The sequence below is a fragment of the Diabrotica undecimpunctata genome, chromosome 7 (genome assembly GCF_040954645.1).
Source record: "Diabrotica undecimpunctata isolate CICGRU chromosome 7, icDiaUnde3, whole genome shotgun sequence".
NCBI lineage: Eukaryota > Metazoa > Arthropoda > Insecta > Coleoptera > Chrysomelidae > Diabrotica > Diabrotica undecimpunctata.
The window spans coordinates 27826795-27846140 of NC_092809.1; the positions used below are offsets into that span (position 1 = coordinate 27826795).

Below are 19346 nucleotides of genomic sequence, written 5' to 3' on the forward strand. Positions count from 1 at the left end.
ACGTCTCAATTTCCACTTCCGAAATCATTCTAATTTAGAAATTCTAAATTAGAACGATTTCCGAAGTGGAAATTGAGAGTGGAAAGGTTTCCGCGGTTAGTACAATTAAATCTAGAGCTAAGATTAATACTATTACAGGAATTAAACTCAACAGGCTTCCCGGTTTTAAACCGCGTCGGTTATCATTACGCCGAGCTGTCGACATCCTCTTCGATGTCTTCTTCAGGGCTTCCGAAATCTCAGTCTCCCGAGCCCCCAGACACCAATACACTGATCACTAATCAATGAGTACGCACTAATCAAGTAACTAATCGACGAAAAATTATTCTAGCCTACATCATAACTTGGTAGACCCCTGTGTGGATAGACACCCTGTACGTGCCTAAGTCGCTCTTATCGACCATGTTTTCTCCAAAATCTCATTTTTCTTCAATCAGGTAGAGACAAAACCTAGCTTAATCGTGAATAACACAGAACTCTATTCTTGTATGCTCCAATATACATGTTGTTGTGCGCACCTTAATGAGTCCACGATTTCCATGACGTATCATGGGAACCCTCAATCGACGTCTGGCGCGCAGGCCAGCTTAGTTTAATCTATTCCTCAAAGTTTGGTCACATACAGAAATGTTATAAGTATTTTCTAATGCCCCAACGAGTTCACGTGCAGTTTTAGGCACATTTCGACGAGCTAATCCTACCACATACCGATCCTTTCGAGGAGTAGTTGCATGTTGACGACCTCCATATCTTTCATGGACGTTATTGACACCACAGTCGCGAAACGACGCAACACGTCAAAATGACGTGCAACATCAGCTTGTGAAAGACCAGACCAATCTCAATCATATTCAAAGCACTTAACATTTGAATACGTGTTAAATGCCGACCCTCCTGATTATCGTTGTCTTTAATAATCTTGTTTTAGTACAATTTTAAAATAAATACAGACTTCTTTAAAATTTGAAGCACTTTTCTTTACTTTTGGAGAAATTAATCGTACGAATTTAAGGCACTGTCACTTTTGCTTTAATAAAATAGTGCAAACTAGCGGATCAACTAGACATCGAGTTTTTTAAATGAAATTTTTATTTTGCGAGAAAAATTAAGAGATCAATACAAACAATATAAGCAAGAATATACATAACATTCTTCAATAATAATGCAAGTAAAAAGTGTATTAAATATCACGAAATATTTCGTCGAAAACAATGTTTTTTGTTACAATGTTATCATTTAGCAGTTAATTTTGCATGCTGATCACGAATCCGGTGTCAGATTTGCTCTATCTTGAAGTTTTATGCGCGTTTCGGGTCACTTCCGGTGTTAGATCGCAACCGGAAGTACATATTTAGATTCGTCTCGACGAGACCTTTCGATCCATATATACATTGTGGGGTCTAAAACTTAAAGTAAATTTTAACTTCCGGTCATCTCAAAACCGGAAGTGAATTTTTGTACCAAAAGTATATCTTGACAATCTCATACGTAATACTAATAATATTCCGAAAAAATATTTTAATTATCTAATATGGTTTTTGAGTAAAGTGGTGGACAAGAAAAGGGCTTAGCGTTTTAGTATATAAGATGACAGATTTAATTTTCACGCATACCTTGATTTGTAGAGAACAAGTTTTCAAATCGATTGGTATGTATAAACAAAAAAGTTTTTATTGAAAACAGTGGAATAATAGTGGTGTTCCTTATACATTTTTGATGAGTTACGTTAAAAAATGTGTGTTCTTTGAACGTCCTAAAAAGTGTTAAAAATTAATATGCTGCGGTTAGAAGGTTTATATTGCGGTTTAGACGGTAATACTTTTTTTGGGGGATTAATAAAATAGATCGTATTTTAAATTTTTTCATACATTATTGAAATGGCTGCTAAGCCACTTCACTATTGCGTATCTAATGTACACCTCACATATTACAAATTGACGCAGCGTTAATACTTAATACCACCGTTTACTATACTAGTCGTGTTCGGTTCAGTTATAATCTGTGGTTCGGTACCATTGATAAGTCGGCACCGACACGACAGTACCACTTCTGTGAAGTGAAGAGTGGTATATACTAGTACATTCAAATGATCAGATAAAGCGAAAAAGAGAAATCGAAACATGACAGGAACGGAAGTTTTGTAAATAGTTTTAAAAACGTGTAGTAGTACTTAAAATTAATGTCAATTAGTTGATTTTTGCTAGTAAATTTGGCCTATTTATTGATTTAGTTCGCTTGATACAATGGGAGACGGTGTGACGGATCAAATTAAGGATATATTGCAGGGTAAGTACCTTTTTATTTTTGTTTTGATCCTTTGTAATCAAATGTAACACCATTCAAGATTACTTGCAATCAAAGTAATGAAAAGTTGTTAAATAAATTATAATTATTTTATATTTTGTATGACACTTTATAGTTTAATAATACTTAGATTATTGATTTATGTACTTTTCAAATGTTTATTGATAGAAAAGAACACGTTTTAGTTGTTTTAGACTCTGTGTAGATTTTTTAACCATCCTTAAATAACTTTAGTGCGTTCCGTTAAACACACGTAAAGAAGTTAGTTTTAATATATAAAACAAATTTGTAATATTATGTTACCTAAAATAAATATTTACAGATACAGTACTTACTTGGTATCTAATCCAGAAACTTTCTTTTGTTCGATTTTCTTGCGTGTGTCTTAAAATGTTTGCCTCTTTTTTGGAAAATGTTTGTCTTTAATTCGAGAACCAAGTAAATCTTCTTCCTGGGTAAACCAAGACAGATCGAGTTTTCTTCAAAGTCACTATCGACATGTAGTCAGTAATTTAGAGAATTTAAGATACATGTACTAGTATTTTATTTAAAAGCATTAGAGAACTTATAAACAACAGTTATACAATTCTGGATAATTCAGCTGACAATAGAGAACGTCATTTCTGATTTTAATATTATTTTTATAGATCTAATCTTCATTTATAATATACTATGCTATTGAACTGTATATTAGTGAGACTTTTGTAAGAAAACCTCTCCTTTAACTCAACTGTCCTTGCGATGAATAGCCCATAAGTAGCCCTCACCTCCTAAATTATTTTCTTAACCTTTCGGATCTTTAGCTTATTCCTCCTATGAAGTTTCTTCCATCTTCCCCTTTGGTGTCGAGCGTGGAAGTATGGAAGATGGAATTGGTATTAGGTCTTCCAGTGTAACATGTTCAATTCTATCTCGGAGTGTAATCCTTCATCGGCGGCTGACTTTGAGTTCAATGTCTGTGTCCTTTATTTTATTTATCAAAGTGGGCTTATATCACCTTCAGATGCCTGCTCGTTGTCTCTGGTAGATACGGCAGCAGATGTTTGGATTCAGGGAGTTCTTCAGTCTTTTTTATTATCGGACATTATGTTGTCCGAGTACTTCTCGGGACAACTATAACTGATGACTTGATCCCCAATAGAGCAATATCGTAATTTCAACTTTCAACCACCACAGTCTTTTGAGCAGTAAGTTGCAGCTCTTTTTTCTGTAATTTTCTTGTCAGGATTATTCCTAATTAACGCAGTTCGCATAGCTGCCTGTATTAGGTATATCAGTTTTTCCTTGAGAAGTCGTTGGGAGTTTCTTGGTATCATGATCCTTTTTTTTCCTTTTTGGAAGGAAATATATAGCTGTATTTTTCCATAGTACTTTAATCCTTTTATTATATATCTGCCGAATATACATTTGGCCACGTGCTTCTTCTGGCATACTTTCCCAGAGGTAGTTATATTGTTTTCGAATTTAGGTTTTTTTCCATCAGTGCATCAGTGTGACATGTTTATGCTCCGCCCTATCGAGCTCTTTTTGGCGCCTACCCACACTAGACTAGAGACTACCTTAGGCCTCTGGGAGCTCCCGTAGCCGCTTGACTATCTTCTTCTTCTTAGTTCAGGCGAGACTCGTTAATATCTGGCACTCGGTCGTAAGACTTTTGTACCATACCTTGGTTTTTCCATTAAACTCATTAATAAGTCCTATGGCCTCAACGAAGGTGAATAGTTTCCTTATTGGTAGTTTTAGGATCTCTTCTGGTTTAATCCTCAGTTGACCTGTGAATTCCCACCTCCTATCACATTGCAATGGTATAGGTCTTTGTCGGCAATGTCCAGTCACCATTTTGGTGATTGTTTTAATCTCCTGTTTATTGATGTTCGTCAAATTGTCTGAGAGTTTTTTTTATCTGGAGGAATTGCCCTATTTCTTTTGATGATTCCATATCAGTCACTTCTGAACCTCGTTTTTTGTAGCATCTTTTGTGATGTCACAGAATGGTAGTTTCTTTCGAGCTTGGTTTGTCAGCAAATCTGCTCGTGCATTCCAATGCACTCCTCCATAACCCCGCACCCATATTAAACACACTTTATTATCTTTTGTCAGATTTTTGAGGAGATCTTTGCAGTTTCTCACCAGTTTTGATTTAGTGAGTTGGTTCTTTACTGCCAAAATAGACGATTGGCTATCTGTATAAATGTTGGTTCTCTCTGTTTTGGGTACTCTATGCATGATTTCATCAATGCAGGCCACCAAACCAAAAACTTCAGCCTGGAACGCAGTTGTACATTGACTAGTCTGTGAAATTTATTATCCATGCTTGACTATTCGTACATATGTTGAATGTTGAATCGCTTAATTCCAAAAGATCTCGTGTTTATTTTTCTTGCACAAGCTAACATTGTATAAATGTTTGCCTGCAAAACAAAGGTATATTTTTCTAGTGGAACGGAAATGTTTACAATTACTAGCCAATGAAAAGACAACTAGTTACAATCTAATAAACAAAAAGGGGCCACCAGTTACGAGATTTAGAATTTATAAGTGAGTCGGTAATTATTTACTAATAAATTGATACATTTACAAGAGCGTGAGCGTGAGTAAATAATTAACCACTCTATTGTAAATATACCATTTTAGCCACCAGCTTATTCTACTGGTCCTGAAGATATGTAAATTGTAGACTCACTGTAGACTGTAGATTAAAATAAAAGCAACAGTAGACCTTTTAGATCGAGTGGACCCACTCATATTGAACCTAATCTATTACAATAAAAAATTTTGGATTTTGAGTAGTTGTTTTTTCACTTGCTAATAATTGTTCGTGTGTGCTTATATTTGCGAATGTGCAATCTTTTCATCATTAGAACTGCACCCTACACTCGTCCTGTCTGTGTAGTAGGTGTAATCTTGCAGTCTGGGTTGTGTGTTCCCCTGCACCATATATATATATATATATATATATATATATATATATATATATATATATATATATATATATATATTTCTGTACGGTCACAAGTGATCATTACAGTAACCTTAATTTGGTTTATGATAGTGCTATATCCTGATTTAACCATTGCGTTACTTTCTCGCAGTCTAAAATATCCCATTCTCGTCTTCTCCTTATAACGATGTGAAGTTGAGGGAGGTCCAGTAGGGCGTCCATAGCTGCTATTGGTGTATTACTCAGAGTTCCTTTTTATTCCACGGCAAGCAACCCTTTAGACCTTGCTTAAGTTGAGGATGAAAATACCATTGTAAAAATTTAATATAACATGTCGTGTTGAAGGTATAATTTCGACCTTAATAACTTCGACCCCTTCGTTTAACCTGTTGCCCTACATTTTTGATCTTTCTTTTTTAAACTGTGAATAAGGGATAAGTATTGCTGAGATTGAAGTTATTCAGTGTTTTATATAAGAATACTGAAACCGTCTTCCAATTTGTTAGTAACCGTAGTAACGCTTCATTAGTCTGTTGGACATCCATTTTGAAAGTAGTTTTGTTAGTGTTTGGTTAGTTTTATCCATATTGGTTCCACGAATATGGAAGAAAAAAAATCTGCACAGCTTCCAATATGTAAAAGGTGCATCTGATGGTTCCAGTAGGTTATTTTTGATAGCTCTTTTTGGTCCTGAAACTACCACCCAGGTTGGGAAACCAAAATTTTGACAAAGTATTGCATTTCTCTGGATTACCTGGCAGCAAGCCTATTACCACCTCAAGGTGTAACACCACGAGAAGACACTCTGTTATTGAACCATAGGCATGAATACAAAATGAATCTAATACAAACCTTGTTAGATCCTGATTTTAGATATTGAGTAAATATTATTTTGGTCACATATAATTAAAAACGATTTTACTGTACTCTTGATCTAGCGAAAATATTATAATTATTAGCAAAACGGGCAAATAAACATATTAGTAACGAAATAGTAACACCCAGTTGGTAAAACTTGGTTTCGAGAAAATCCATTAAAGTAAAGAGCTGCTGTCGCTAGACCAGCTTGAATGACCGGATTAACCCTCCGCCTTTTCTTTTTCTCTACATACTCTAAAGTCGAGGGAGCCTTCGAGACTAATTCTATACTATTCCCAAAAGTATTTTTTAGCATATCTAGTATATCTAGAAAATGTTATAATTCACTAATATTAAATTTCCTGACTAAATTAAAAAAAAAAAAAATATTCAAATTTGGCGCCACTTTACGTGGTGTAAATAATCAGGTGACAAGTTAACTACTTGATCATTCCATTATGTATAGTACACAGCCATATAACAATCGAAAACTAGTTATCAACAACGAAAAATATAATAAACAGAAACGAGTCTCTTTATGACATAAATCAAACATCAAAATAAATTATGTATTATCAATCATGTTTCCTCAAATAATAGTTATTTATCGTACAAGACGATAAAATTTTACTTTATCTTCGAGAGCGTTTTTTAGCGTCGAGACGTCAGTCGAGACGCTAATTATATTCGAGAAGATAATGCGATTTTATCGTCGTGTGCAATACAACATTTTTTTCTAAAGCAAGACTTCAAGTTCAGGTGCAAAATAGAATTTCAAAGAAAATTGTAATTTTTAGCACAAAAATCGCAATTGTGTTGCTCCGTTGCTAGGGATATGAATTGCTCTGTATCCAATATAAAGTCAATCCAGTACCTCGAATCAAGTGTTTAAGCAAACGAGTACAAGTTGTGATGCTCCAAAAATAGATATTTCTAATAATATTAATTGTATAATTTCAGTTGTCTTTAATCCTTAATGTGTTTGAATTTGTAAATTTTATTGAATAAAAAAAAGTTAAAACATTGTATCTACTCTTGCTGTTAAAGTGTCACTTTATCTACCCTTGCGGTTAAAGTGATACTTTATCTACTCAAAACAGTTGTTATAGCAACACTTTAACATTAGCTATGGAAAAAAATAAAATTAAAACATTGTAATTGCATATATTATGCTTTTAATAAGTTAAGTTCAATGTTTTGTGATGCTCAAAATTTAATGGATTTAACTCATGTTGTAAGTTTTTGTGCTTGTTTTATACAATGTTTTTTCATTTTAATTATTTACTCTCATATACCTAATTCTCAACTTAACGATAGTAGGTAGGTACTTATAAACTCTCTTTAATGGTATAACTCTATATTCTAAATAAATTGATCTTTTTAAAATTAAAAATAATTTATCTACATCTTTAACTTAATCTTTTACTCTGATATTAATTATTTCACCAACATTCCTCCATCAACAGGTAAATTGTCGTGGTATATCCCTTATTTTGGCGGGTATGGAGGTCTATACATGCATATGTTTTACCTGAATTTTTTGTTACATGTGCAATAATTCGAATCGTATCTGTTTCCTAATGTCGCTAAATTTTCTTCAAAATTTAGAAACTTTACTAGGTATCATAAAAGTATTAAAAATTTATCCATTGTATTTTTTTATAATACGCTATAATTCTACATATATTTATTTAGTATAGAATAATAATAATAATTTAAGAAATTTGATAAAAATGATTGGTTCTATATTGATCTATATTATAATCCTATAATCAACTTAACTTATTAATTCAGTGGTTCCCAAAGTTTTTCAATTATTAACGGCGCACTTTTAAGTTTATTATTTTGTGACGACCCTTTATTATACGAGCCCAATTGCGTATGAATTAAACAAAACCAATATGCAACACAATTTTATTTTTCTGAATTAGAGTTTATCTAACTATTACAAATTAAACGGTTTCGATTAAGCTTATTTCTTATTTTTGATACTATGTGGTTTTTCCAATTAATCAACAATATATAATACTTGTGGTCAAATGAATGTCAAAGTCAGAATACATATTAAGTTAGAACTCTTTCAACAATACTCAATATTAATTAATATTAAAGTATTTTTCACAGTTTCATTTAATAAAACTGGTTAAAAACTAAGTAGTGTGTGTACTTCGGCAGTAAAAAGGTAGTAAACTTATTGGAGAAAATATTTATAGTGCTACCTTCAAGTCAACCGAGTAAACGTTACGTGAGTACCAAAAATCACTTCATAGTATTTATATTAATATTAATATAACCTATAACGTTCCGAAGAAATAGAAACAAATCCAGTTTTAGGTCAAAATCCACACCGGTTTTCGAAACGGTGATAGGGCCGGACTTATAATTTCATGACCATGACTTCGAATAAAACTATGAATACTACTCGCACTTCATCTCACGTCTCATATTCCAGTGTTGTCAACACATTTAAAGATCCAACAAAAGAACAAGTTCTAATACTTTCCAGTATTGAAGGAACTAAAGTTCATGACTATATTGTTACGTAAAAATATGAGTCATAGTTTTAACCTTTAAAACATGTTTTTATTCTAATATGTTGTAGGGTTTACGAGAGGCCTCGATTTACCTGAGCGACCTTCCAGAACCAATGCGAGGGAAATCCAGTTTGCCTTTACCGTTTCGCCATCGAAGGTTTTGGATTTTTCGAGATAACGGCACTGGTATATAATAACGGAACTTTATTTGGAAGGGACAGTTAATTCGGACGACGCGCTCGCGATAAAATGTTACGTTCGCTTTTTAATAAATTATGTATGTTTAGTGAAAATAAATAAATATCAGTCATTGTGCTTTTTAATGAATTAAGATAAGAACAAGACATTATAAATTAAAGACTTAACAATTAATAAATTCACAACAAATGGTGTCAGAGTGAGATCGAACATAAATTAGACTTATAATAATAATACAAGTGAATATAAAATAAATTGTGAAAATGGCTACGATTTATGAGCTGACAGTGACTAATTTAAGAAGACATCTCGAAGACAGAGAATTAGCTTCTACCGGAAAAAAGGCTGAGTTAGTCCAACGACTAAAGAACGCTTTGCTAGAAGAAGGACTAGATCCAGAGACTTATATATTTGAAGATGCTGTCCTCTCGTCGATTTCGAAAGTTTCTTCTGATGTAGCCAAAGTTTCTGGTGACATCGCATCATTAGAGAACAAAGTTTCTGACGATATTTCGAAAGTTTCTTCTGATGTAGCCAAGGTTTCTGGTGATGTAGCCAAAGTTTCCGGCGACATCGCTTCGTTGGAAGACAAAGTTTCTAACGAGATTTCTTCGCTGGAAAGCAAAGTCTCTGCTAACATCTCTTCGGAAATCTCTAAAGTCACTTCTGAGATGTCTGCCCTGGACGATAGAATATCTTCATTAAAAAACCAAGTTGCTGCCGATATGTTAGCCTTCGAAGAAAAGATATGGAAAGAGATGGAAAGGAAGATGGAGGAAACAGGGACAGCAGAGAGAGGTAACAATCCGATTACAGTGGAGATAAAAGAAGACCAGACGAAATTTAAGTTGGAGACACGGCCGAAATTTGAAGGAAGTGGAGGTTCTATTCATGTTAAAGTCCCAACTTTCGACGGAAAATCATCATGGAACAACTACATGAAACAGTTCGAATCAGCCGCAAGAGCAAATGGATGGTCTGAAAAAGAAAAGGCGGTAAACCTGACTATCGCCCTTCGAGGAGATGCCTTAGATGTGCTTCAGACCATAGCCGTAGAGGAGACCGATGATTTCGAACAACTGAAGAAGAGGTTAAATATGCGATATGGCCACGAACATTTGGAGCATGTATATCAGTCACAGCTTAAAAATCGTAGACAGAAGAAAGATGAGGCTCTTCAAGAATATGAGGTAGATATTGCCAGATTAGTACGATATGCTTATCCAACAGCTCCCGAAGACATGATGGAAAAATTGGCCGTTCAAACGTTTATTGATGGTCTTCGTGATCATGAAATGCAGAGAACACTGCGATTAGCTCGTCACAAGACGCTGGTTGATGTCCTATCCGCCGCCCTCGAATACGAGTCAGCTACGCAGGCCTCTGGCGGGTACAGTAAAGTTAGGACTGTAAAAGAGGAAGGAGATGAAGATAAACTTGACCAGCTCGTTAATATGATGAAAAGCATGACATACAAGAAAACGAAGACCATCAGATGCTGGAATTGTGGCGAAATAGGACACGTACGAAGCTCCTGTAAGCACCCTAGGTACGACGCAAATCAAGAAACTCACCATCAGGAAAACTAGAACGGGTCAGCCTTAGGGGGGCAGCTTCGACCCAGAACTTTTCCAAAGACCCTCTCATACTAATAGCTTCTTTGAAATGTCGTGAAGATAGTGTATATGTAGATGGAGACATAAATGGTAAAAAGCATACGTTGTTGGTGGATACCGGAGCGACCAGAACCATTATACGCCCGACAGTTATAAACAGCCGAAAGAAACTGTTACCAACGAGGTTACGACTTCGGACCGCTACAGGTGAAAATGCCAACATTCATGGAGAAATCCAGGTACAATTGGGAATTGGGGCAGAAAAGTTTGTCCATACTGTTATAGTTGCTGACATCGAAGAGGATGTTATATTAGGAATGGACGTAATGAATATGCATGGATTCCAATTGGATTTTAAGAATAAGGTAATCAAAGTTGGCAACGAGGAGGTATTTCTCCATCCACATAATGACAACACTGTGCAAGCAGCCATTACAGAAGATACAGTCGTGCCTGCGAGAAGCGAAACGATCATAGTAGCGCGACTACAGGGAATTGTAGACGAAGGGAGACCTGTTATGATGGAGCCTTGGAACCACGACGATGAGGTTGGCCGTGGAATCATAATTGGAAAGGAATTGGTGACTTCGGCTAAAGAAATTCCTGTGAGACTTATCAATGTCAACGACTACCCAGTGACCATAAAGAAAGAGACAAAAGTAGGAACTTGTGTACCTGTGACATCCATAATTCGTCAGGCGACAACATCTGATAATTCCAACGACAAATTCGACCAAATGGTTGCAGTTGCAGGACAGTCTCTAAATCAGATGGAGAAAAGGAAATTAAGGGAATTTCTTCGGCAGTATCGTGATATTTTCGTACCGAAAGGAGGAAAGACGGGAAGAACTACCGTTGTTAAGCATAAAATTGATACTGGTAATGCTAAGCCAATTCGTCAAACAGCTCGACGATTACCACAGGCGAAGAGAGAGGAAGCTGAAACGATTGTTCAGGAAATGAAGAAAGACGGGGTGATAGAACCTTCTACGAGTCCATGGGTCTCTCCGGTGGTCCTGGTTAAGAAGAAAGACGGAACGACGAGGTTCTGTGTGGATTACCGTTTGCTGAACAACGTTACCAAGAAAGATAGTTATCCTCTGCCTCGGATCGATGACACATTGGACACATTGGCTGGAAGTAAATTGTTTTCTACTTTAGATTTGAAGTCTGGATACTGGCAGGTAGAAATGGACCCAGTCGATAAAGAAAAGACAGCCTTCACCACAGGATCTGGATTGTGGCAATTCAACGTTATGCCATTTGGACTTTGTAATGCTCCTGCGACATTTGAGAGGCTTATGGAAAATGTGTTGAGAGGGTTATCTTGGAAAACATGCCTGGTTTATTTAGATGACATAATCGTCTTGGGGGAGACCTTCGAAGATCATTTGAGGAATTTAGAAAACGTTTTTAATCGACTTAAAGCTGCCCAATTGATGCTAAACCCCAAGAAGTGCCAGCTATTTCAAGGTAAAGTCAATTATCTGGGTCATATAGTCAGTAAAGAAGGAGTGGCCGTGGATAAGGGAAAAATCGATTCCATTAAGGAATGGCCAAAACCAACTGACAAACATCAAGTGAGAAGTTTTCTTGGACTATGTACTTACTACCGGAGGTTTATTAAGAAGTTTGCAGATATCGCTAAGCCATTAACGCGACTTACAGAGGAAGCAAGAGAATACCGCTGGGATATAGACTGCCAAAATGCCTTTGAAACGTTGAAAAAGCATTTAATAACAGCACCAATTTTGGGGTATCCACTGCCAGAAGGAGAGTTCATCTTAGATACGGATGCAAGTAACGTGGGAATTGGAGGAGTGCTGTCTCAGATTCAAGGAGGACAGGAACGAGTCCTCGGATATTTTAGTAAAGTCCTTTCAAAACCTGAGCGGAATTATTGCGTCACGAGAAGAGAACTTCTAGCAGTAGTTAAATCAGTAGAGCACTTCTACCAATACCTCTATGGCAGAAAGTTTCTAATCCGAACCGACCATGCCGCCCTTAAGTGGTTGATGCAGTTTAAGAATCCAGAGGGTCAGATAGCCAGGTGGATCGAACGACTCCAAGAATACGATTTTAAGATTGAGCACCGGGCCGGAGTTAGCCACAGAAACGCTGATTCTCTTTCCAGAAGGCCATGCCCAGCAGAGTGTTCCCACTGCAACAAAACGGAATCCAAGGAAGCAGCAGTGCTAAGAACGACGATTGTCAACGACGACTGGACGCCTACTAAGATAAGGGAAGAACAAGAGAGAGATCCAGTTATACAGAAAATCCGAAAATGGAAAGAGGAAAACCGTCGACCACCTTGGCAGGAAATATCAAACCTATGCTCAGTAGTTAAGACGTATTGGGCCCAGTGGGACTCATTTATCATCGAAGATGGCTTGCTCAAACGAGTCCTGGAAAATGATGACGGTTCAGAGAAGAGAAGACAGTTGGTGATCCCAAAGAGCAGAATAGCCGAAGTACTTCGTCAGTTACACGACAGTCCATCGGGAGGGCATTTTGGTGTAAGGAAAACCCTTCAGCGAATTCGGGAACGGTTTTATTGGATGAACAGTTCCGACGACGTAAAAGACTGGTGTAAGAAATGTACTATTTGTGCTACGAGTAACGGGCCTCACCGGAAAAGGAGAGCTCCTATGAGACAATATAATGTTGGAAGCCCGTTTGAAAGAATAGCTTTGGACATTGCAGGGCCATTTCCAGAAAGTGAAAATGGGGGCAAGTACATGTTGGTAGTAATGGATTACTTCACTAAGTGGGTCGAGATTTACGCACTTCCAGACCAGAAGGCCGCCACCGTTGCAGATAAGTTGATCCAAGAATATATCAGCCGATTTGGAGTGCCTTTGGAGATCCATAGTGACCAAGGCAGGAACTTCGAAAGTGATCTATTCCAAGGAATATGTGATAGACTAGGCATGAAGAAAACAAGAACTACCGCGTATCATCCGCAATCGGATGGTATGGTAGAACGAATGAATAGGACAGTTGGCAAGTATTTGACAAAGATGGTGTCCGATCATCAGCGAGACTGGGACCAATACCTTCCGTTCTTCACAATGGCCTACAGATCTGCTGTTAACGAATCAACGGGCCAGACACCAGCCAGAGTCCTATTCGGACGCGAAATGCGACTACCTTGTGATCTAGAATTTGGGTGTCGACCTGGAGAAGATGTAGCAGGTGAAGATTATGTGATCGAATTACGAAGAAGAATGGACGATGTACATGAGTTGGTCCGTTCCCACCTTCAGATCGCTAGCGACCGAATGAAGAAACGGTACGATACACAAGCCGAAAAGGGTTGCTTTAAGAAGAACGACAAAGTATGGCTGTATAATCCCAAGAAGCGAAAAGGTTGTTCTCCCAAATTGCAGCAGTTTTGGGAAGGTCCATACCTCATCATGGAGAAGATCAACGATGTCATCTACCGAATAAGCAAGATTCCGAGGGGAAAGCCGATGATAGTACACCATAACCGGTTGGCATCTTTCGAAGGTGACCACGACGTAGATGAAGAAGTGGAAGTAAACCAAGTCCAAGATGTGTCTGACCTCACGTTTGAGGAATTCATGGGTGCCTATGGAGGTACCGGTAAAGCGAGACATGGTGTTACCACTGAAGAAAAGCAAGATCTACTCGCGCTCCCCGATGACTACTCGCTGGCCCTTACCATCCCGGCCAGTATCAAAGACGCACCAGGGTTGGCATCCGTCTTTCGAAGGAAGTTTGGTCGAGTTGCAGAACTTCAATGCCAAGTGCCAGCTCCCGGTAAAACCTTGAAACTCCAAGATGCATCACGTTACCTTTTCTACCTGGTAACAAAAGACACTGCCCGTGACCAACCTACCTACCGAGATGTATGGGAAGCCTTACTTCAATTGAGAGGGCACGTACTAGAGTCCGACGTGCAAAAGTTAGCCATGCCAAAGTTGGAGTGCCGCCAATTAGATTGGAGAGTTATCCGAAATATGGTGGAGGAGATCTTTAAAGACACCGAAGTCCAGGTGTTAGTCTGTTGCAATCCGCATAGTTACTGGTGCGGAGAGAAAACCGTCCCTTGTCATTTTTATACAACTGGAAGTTGTAAAAGAGGGTCCAGTTGCCGATACCAGCATACCGTTCCAGTTCTAGTCCCAACAAGGTTCCAGGAGGAACCATCTTTTGAGAGGGGGGCAATGTTACGTAAAAATATGAGTCATAGTTTTAACCTTTAAAACATGTTTTTATTCTAATATGTTGTAGGGTTTACGAGAGGCCTCGATTTACCTGAGCGACCTTCCAGAACCAATGCGAGGGAAATCCAGTTTGCCTTTACCGTTTCGCCATCGAAGGTTTTGGATTTTTCGAGATAACGGCACTGGTATATAATAACGGAACTTTATTTGGAAGGGACAGTTAATTCGGACGACGCGCTCGCGATAAAATGTTACGTTCGCTTTTTAATAAATTATGTATGTTTAGTGAAAATAAATAAATATCAGTCATTGTGCTTTTTAATGAATTAAGATAAGAACAAGACATTATAAATTAAAGACTTAACAATTAATAAATTCACAACAATATCATCGCCGTTGGTTCACTAGTTGGTCCATGTAACGTATCCTTCGCTTCCAGAATTGCCAACAATAGAATATGTCTATATCTATCATCTAAAAATGTAGTCGATTCACTACTACATTCCCACAAATATGTTAATATAAAAGAAACTCAAGTAGAAATAAGAAGACTTATCTCTCCAGCTCAAAGACTAGTAATATCAAATGCTTGTCCTACTGTTCCAAACTCGTTAATTGAACAAGAACTAGGTACATCAGATGGGTATAAACTCCGTCTCAAAAATGACTTTTCTAAGAGTAGGTATGCCTGAAAGCGAATACAATCATGTCTTGAGTTTTAGAAAGCAAATATTTATTACACCTTTAGACAATATATCTATTCCTGATTTTTTCATTATCTCTTATGATAATACCAATTATCGTTTATAGTTTATACCTTTCTATAGAAGGATTTAACTGTACAAAATGCAAGACTATTGGTCATCAGGAAGCTGAATGCTCTAACCAAGCAAACCCCACTACTTCTAATGTATACTCAGAAACTTCTCAAAACATATTACCTACAGTAAATACATCTAATAACCAAACAGAACTACAAAGTTCTGACAAAGCTAATTCTAACAAATTATGGAAACTGACAATAACCTGACAGGATCCATAAGTAATAGAAGTGAAACATCTTCCTAAAAACTCCAACATCATCAACCTCAAACAACATCAGAAATCCTACTCCAGTAGAAATAACACCAAATCCAATTAATACAAACGTCCCTAATCCTAATCAACTAAAAAGGTTCATCTCATCTTCACCAGACACTAACGAAAATACCCCACAGACCGATTCACAGATATTTACTTCTGTAGTAAGCAAACCAAAAAAAAAAGTCGACCAGAAATTCCCGCGAAGAACTTTTACTTTCACTAGAGTCAATTAAAGACAAAATAGAAAACAGATCACCACCGTTTATCCTAAATTATAATGAAATATATGACTTTCTAGAAAATACAATATATGCCAAACACCCTGAAATAATTTCAAAAGATTACTCGAATGAAACTACCGAGCTAATTGAGATCCTTAATTTTGTTCACGTTTATATCCACAATTCAAAATTAAAAAATAATATAACTAGATTAAAAAAGAAACTAAAGCCCAATAATATCTCTTCCACAGAAGAAACAGATGAACAATTATCTCAGGCAGAATCTTAATGGGTTTTATACCCATTTGGAACAGTTAAAACTATTAATAAATGAATTATGCCCAAAGATCTTATGTCTTCAAGAAACTCATTTTAAACAAGTTAATATAAATCTTCGAAATTATCAATGTTTTCCAAAAAACAGAGTAGCACAACAGGCCAGTGGCGGAGTAGCTATCTTCATGCTCTAATCCCCTGACTGTGAAACACATCCTGCTTGATTGTCCTCAATTCAAGGAAAAAAGAAGATCCAACGGATTCAAAGATGATGATCTTAAGATAGTTCTCACCAAAAAAATTTCGACAGTGTTAAGCTATTTAAAAGACATCAAGTTATTCAATTTTATTTAATGTAATATTTCATATATTTGTTATATCCACTAATAACCCTGCGCGGTTGATGTGGTTTTGTGTTTAAATAAAAAAAATACTTCTATTAACTACAATAATTATAAAATAAACAAAAAGGAAAAGTAATGTTTGGTGCAAATTAATTGGACCATCATCCAAGCAGTGATAATTTATTTATCCAATAAAATCTTCTGTATAATTTTTTCTGGAAATTATATTTTCAAGTATGTTGGAGAAATAATTTATGAAGTTAGCGTAAAGTTGATTTAATTTAGTAGCTTGTCAAAATGGTTCGTGGAAAGTGTTTATCTAATGATTTACAAAATTCCATTATTGCAGCCCATAACAAAGGACTTTATGGACATACATTTGCTTAAAATTTAAATATTCCTCAAGGTACTGTGAGAAATATAATTTCACAATTTAAAAAAATGGCTAATGTTGAAATAAAAGTTAAAAACTGGGCATACTTCAAAGATTACCGAAAGAGATGAGCGTGCTTATTCGATACTTATTAAACAAGATCGCCGAGCTTCTTCTCGAAAATTGACTGTAAAATGGGCCCATGCTGTTGGTAGATCAATTTAAAAAGACAATTGTTTGAGGAGAATGAAAAAATGGGGTTATATGGATTCTACAAGGTAAATTTTTACAAGCAACACTTATCTTAAATATTCAAATTTATCATTACACTTTAGTCAAAGGAAAAACCATTTCTTACAAAGAAACAAATAAAAACCGCTTTGTATTGGCAAAAGAGCACCGAATTTAGGATCACCAACGTCAAAGGGATTCAGTTATTTGGAGTGATGAATCTAAGTTTGAGGTATGTGTTGATGATATACGAAATAGAGATATTTGAATGCCAGGGGAAGAGTATCAAAAATATTACCTTAAAACAAAAGTTAAGTTACCGATATCTGTAATGGTCTGGGGTTGTATGTCCTGTCAAGAAGATAAACGTCTCCTTTTCATTGATGGCATTGTCAATGCTAGGAAGTACAAAAGTATTTTACAAGAATTATTGCCTTTCATTAATGAAATTTAACTGTCAAATTGAAGATTTATATTTCAACAAGATGGAGCAGTCTGCCATACAGCGAAACCAATGCCCCTACGAGTAAGTCTTCTGATGAGGTTAGCACGCCGTAGTACCTGTGTTGCTCTACGAATACCTGTCCGTTATCCCTGTGAAGGCGAATAGGTGAACGCAGGTAGGAATAAGGTACCGACCTCTCACGTTGGACGCTGCCACTGCGGAGCTTACTTCTCTACCACTCATCTCCAAAGTGGGTACGTACTACAAGCTCACGTCCAGCTTGTGGCTAGATGTTTTGAGCTTGCAGTCTTCTGCTCAGAGGATATGTGGAATGAGAATAGAGTGGTCCGTCTCGGATACTAAGAATGCAACCTATTTACCAGAACGTCTAGCGTCTTGCATGCGTTTCTGCTATTTCAACACTTCAATCGACAGCTCACTACCTCTCATTCCTTTTCGATCAGTTGTCTCTTACAGTCGACAGGCAGGGACCAGGGTCCTAGCAATATTCTGTCGCCGCTGCTGGACAACAAATCCAGAAAGACAATTAGCCCTTGAGTGTGTTAACAACGCACAGCGTGTCTCTAACTTTCTATTTACAAGGACCTTAACCTTCTTTGGTAATGTCGGCCGTATCGACAATATGAAGTGGCTGATACTCTAGTGAAAACTGAAAAAGGTAGGTGAGCATGCATCAGATGGACTCACAGTGCAGAAATTAGATACAAACTTCGCAAGTGGAATACGGGCAATTCAGAATAGAAAAAAATGGAAAGCCAGATGCGGAAAGAGTAATAAAAACTCTGGAAGTACATTAACATTCATAATCACGATAAATTTGCTAAGTTGTATGGAATAGAAGACATAGGTGCTATTGTATTTGTAGTTTATGTAAGCGATAATGGGTGTATTTATGAATTTCATGGTAATTTGAAATATACATAGAAGATAAAAGCTAGACAAATCTAAATAAAAAGTAAGATATACCTTATTTTAAAATTTTGAAATGGTTCTAGTTCAGTGTCATTATCGTCTTTTATTTAAATTAATAATGAAAGGAAAACTACGATAATACTAAATAGCTGTTATAAGTATAATAAATTAAGGTTAAATTTCTGCTTAACTGATTTATTTCGTTTCACAATAGAAAAATGGTAGTCCTGGGTCAGGTAGTTAATCAGGTCAGGTAGTTAATTCATTAAAATTGAGTTAAATCATTTTCTCGGCGAAAGAACTTTGATACAATTACATAGCCTAATACTTTGATACAATTACTTTTATTACGGTGGCTGTATAGAAATTAATTATACACTGATGGCTGATACTGATTTATTGAAATTTAACTTAAGACTCAATTTTTCACATGCGCAAAACAATATTAAATTTTTCGGTGTACCATTCATATAATTACGCCCACTAACCACACTAACCTCACCCTCAAGAAACACAGATAGTTTTTGGAGAATGAGGAATAAAATCGGTCTCTCCGATTTTTTTGCCCGTACAGAATAGACGTGTTTTTCGCCTCTCTGGTTCCCGTACATACGCTTTTTTTGACCTCTCTTAATTTGGTTCCCGTAAAATATGGACGCTCGTATCCTCTCTTAGTCAACGACTACGACTACTAACGAAGAGAAACAGTACTGTGTATACAGTGAAAAAAAAATAGGGCGAATCCGTTCTAGACAAACACCGCTAATCAGCTAAAGACGCCATCCCACAATCTAATTCA

At 36.5% G+C, this 19346-nt stretch overlaps 1 protein-coding gene across 1 annotated transcript in view; it reads left to right on the forward strand.

Moving 5' to 3' along the window:
• Positions 1–1952: 1952 nt before the first annotated feature.
• The window catches only part of LOC140445116 (uncharacterized), a 70664-nt gene continuing 53270 nt past the window's right edge, over positions 1953–19346 (forward strand). The window contains exon 1 of the mRNA XM_072536945.1: positions 1953–2286. Coding sequence (XP_072393046.1) covers positions 2244–2286 — 43 coding nt within the window. The 5' untranslated portion in view covers positions 1953–2243. The remainder of the gene's footprint in view (positions 2287–19346) is intronic.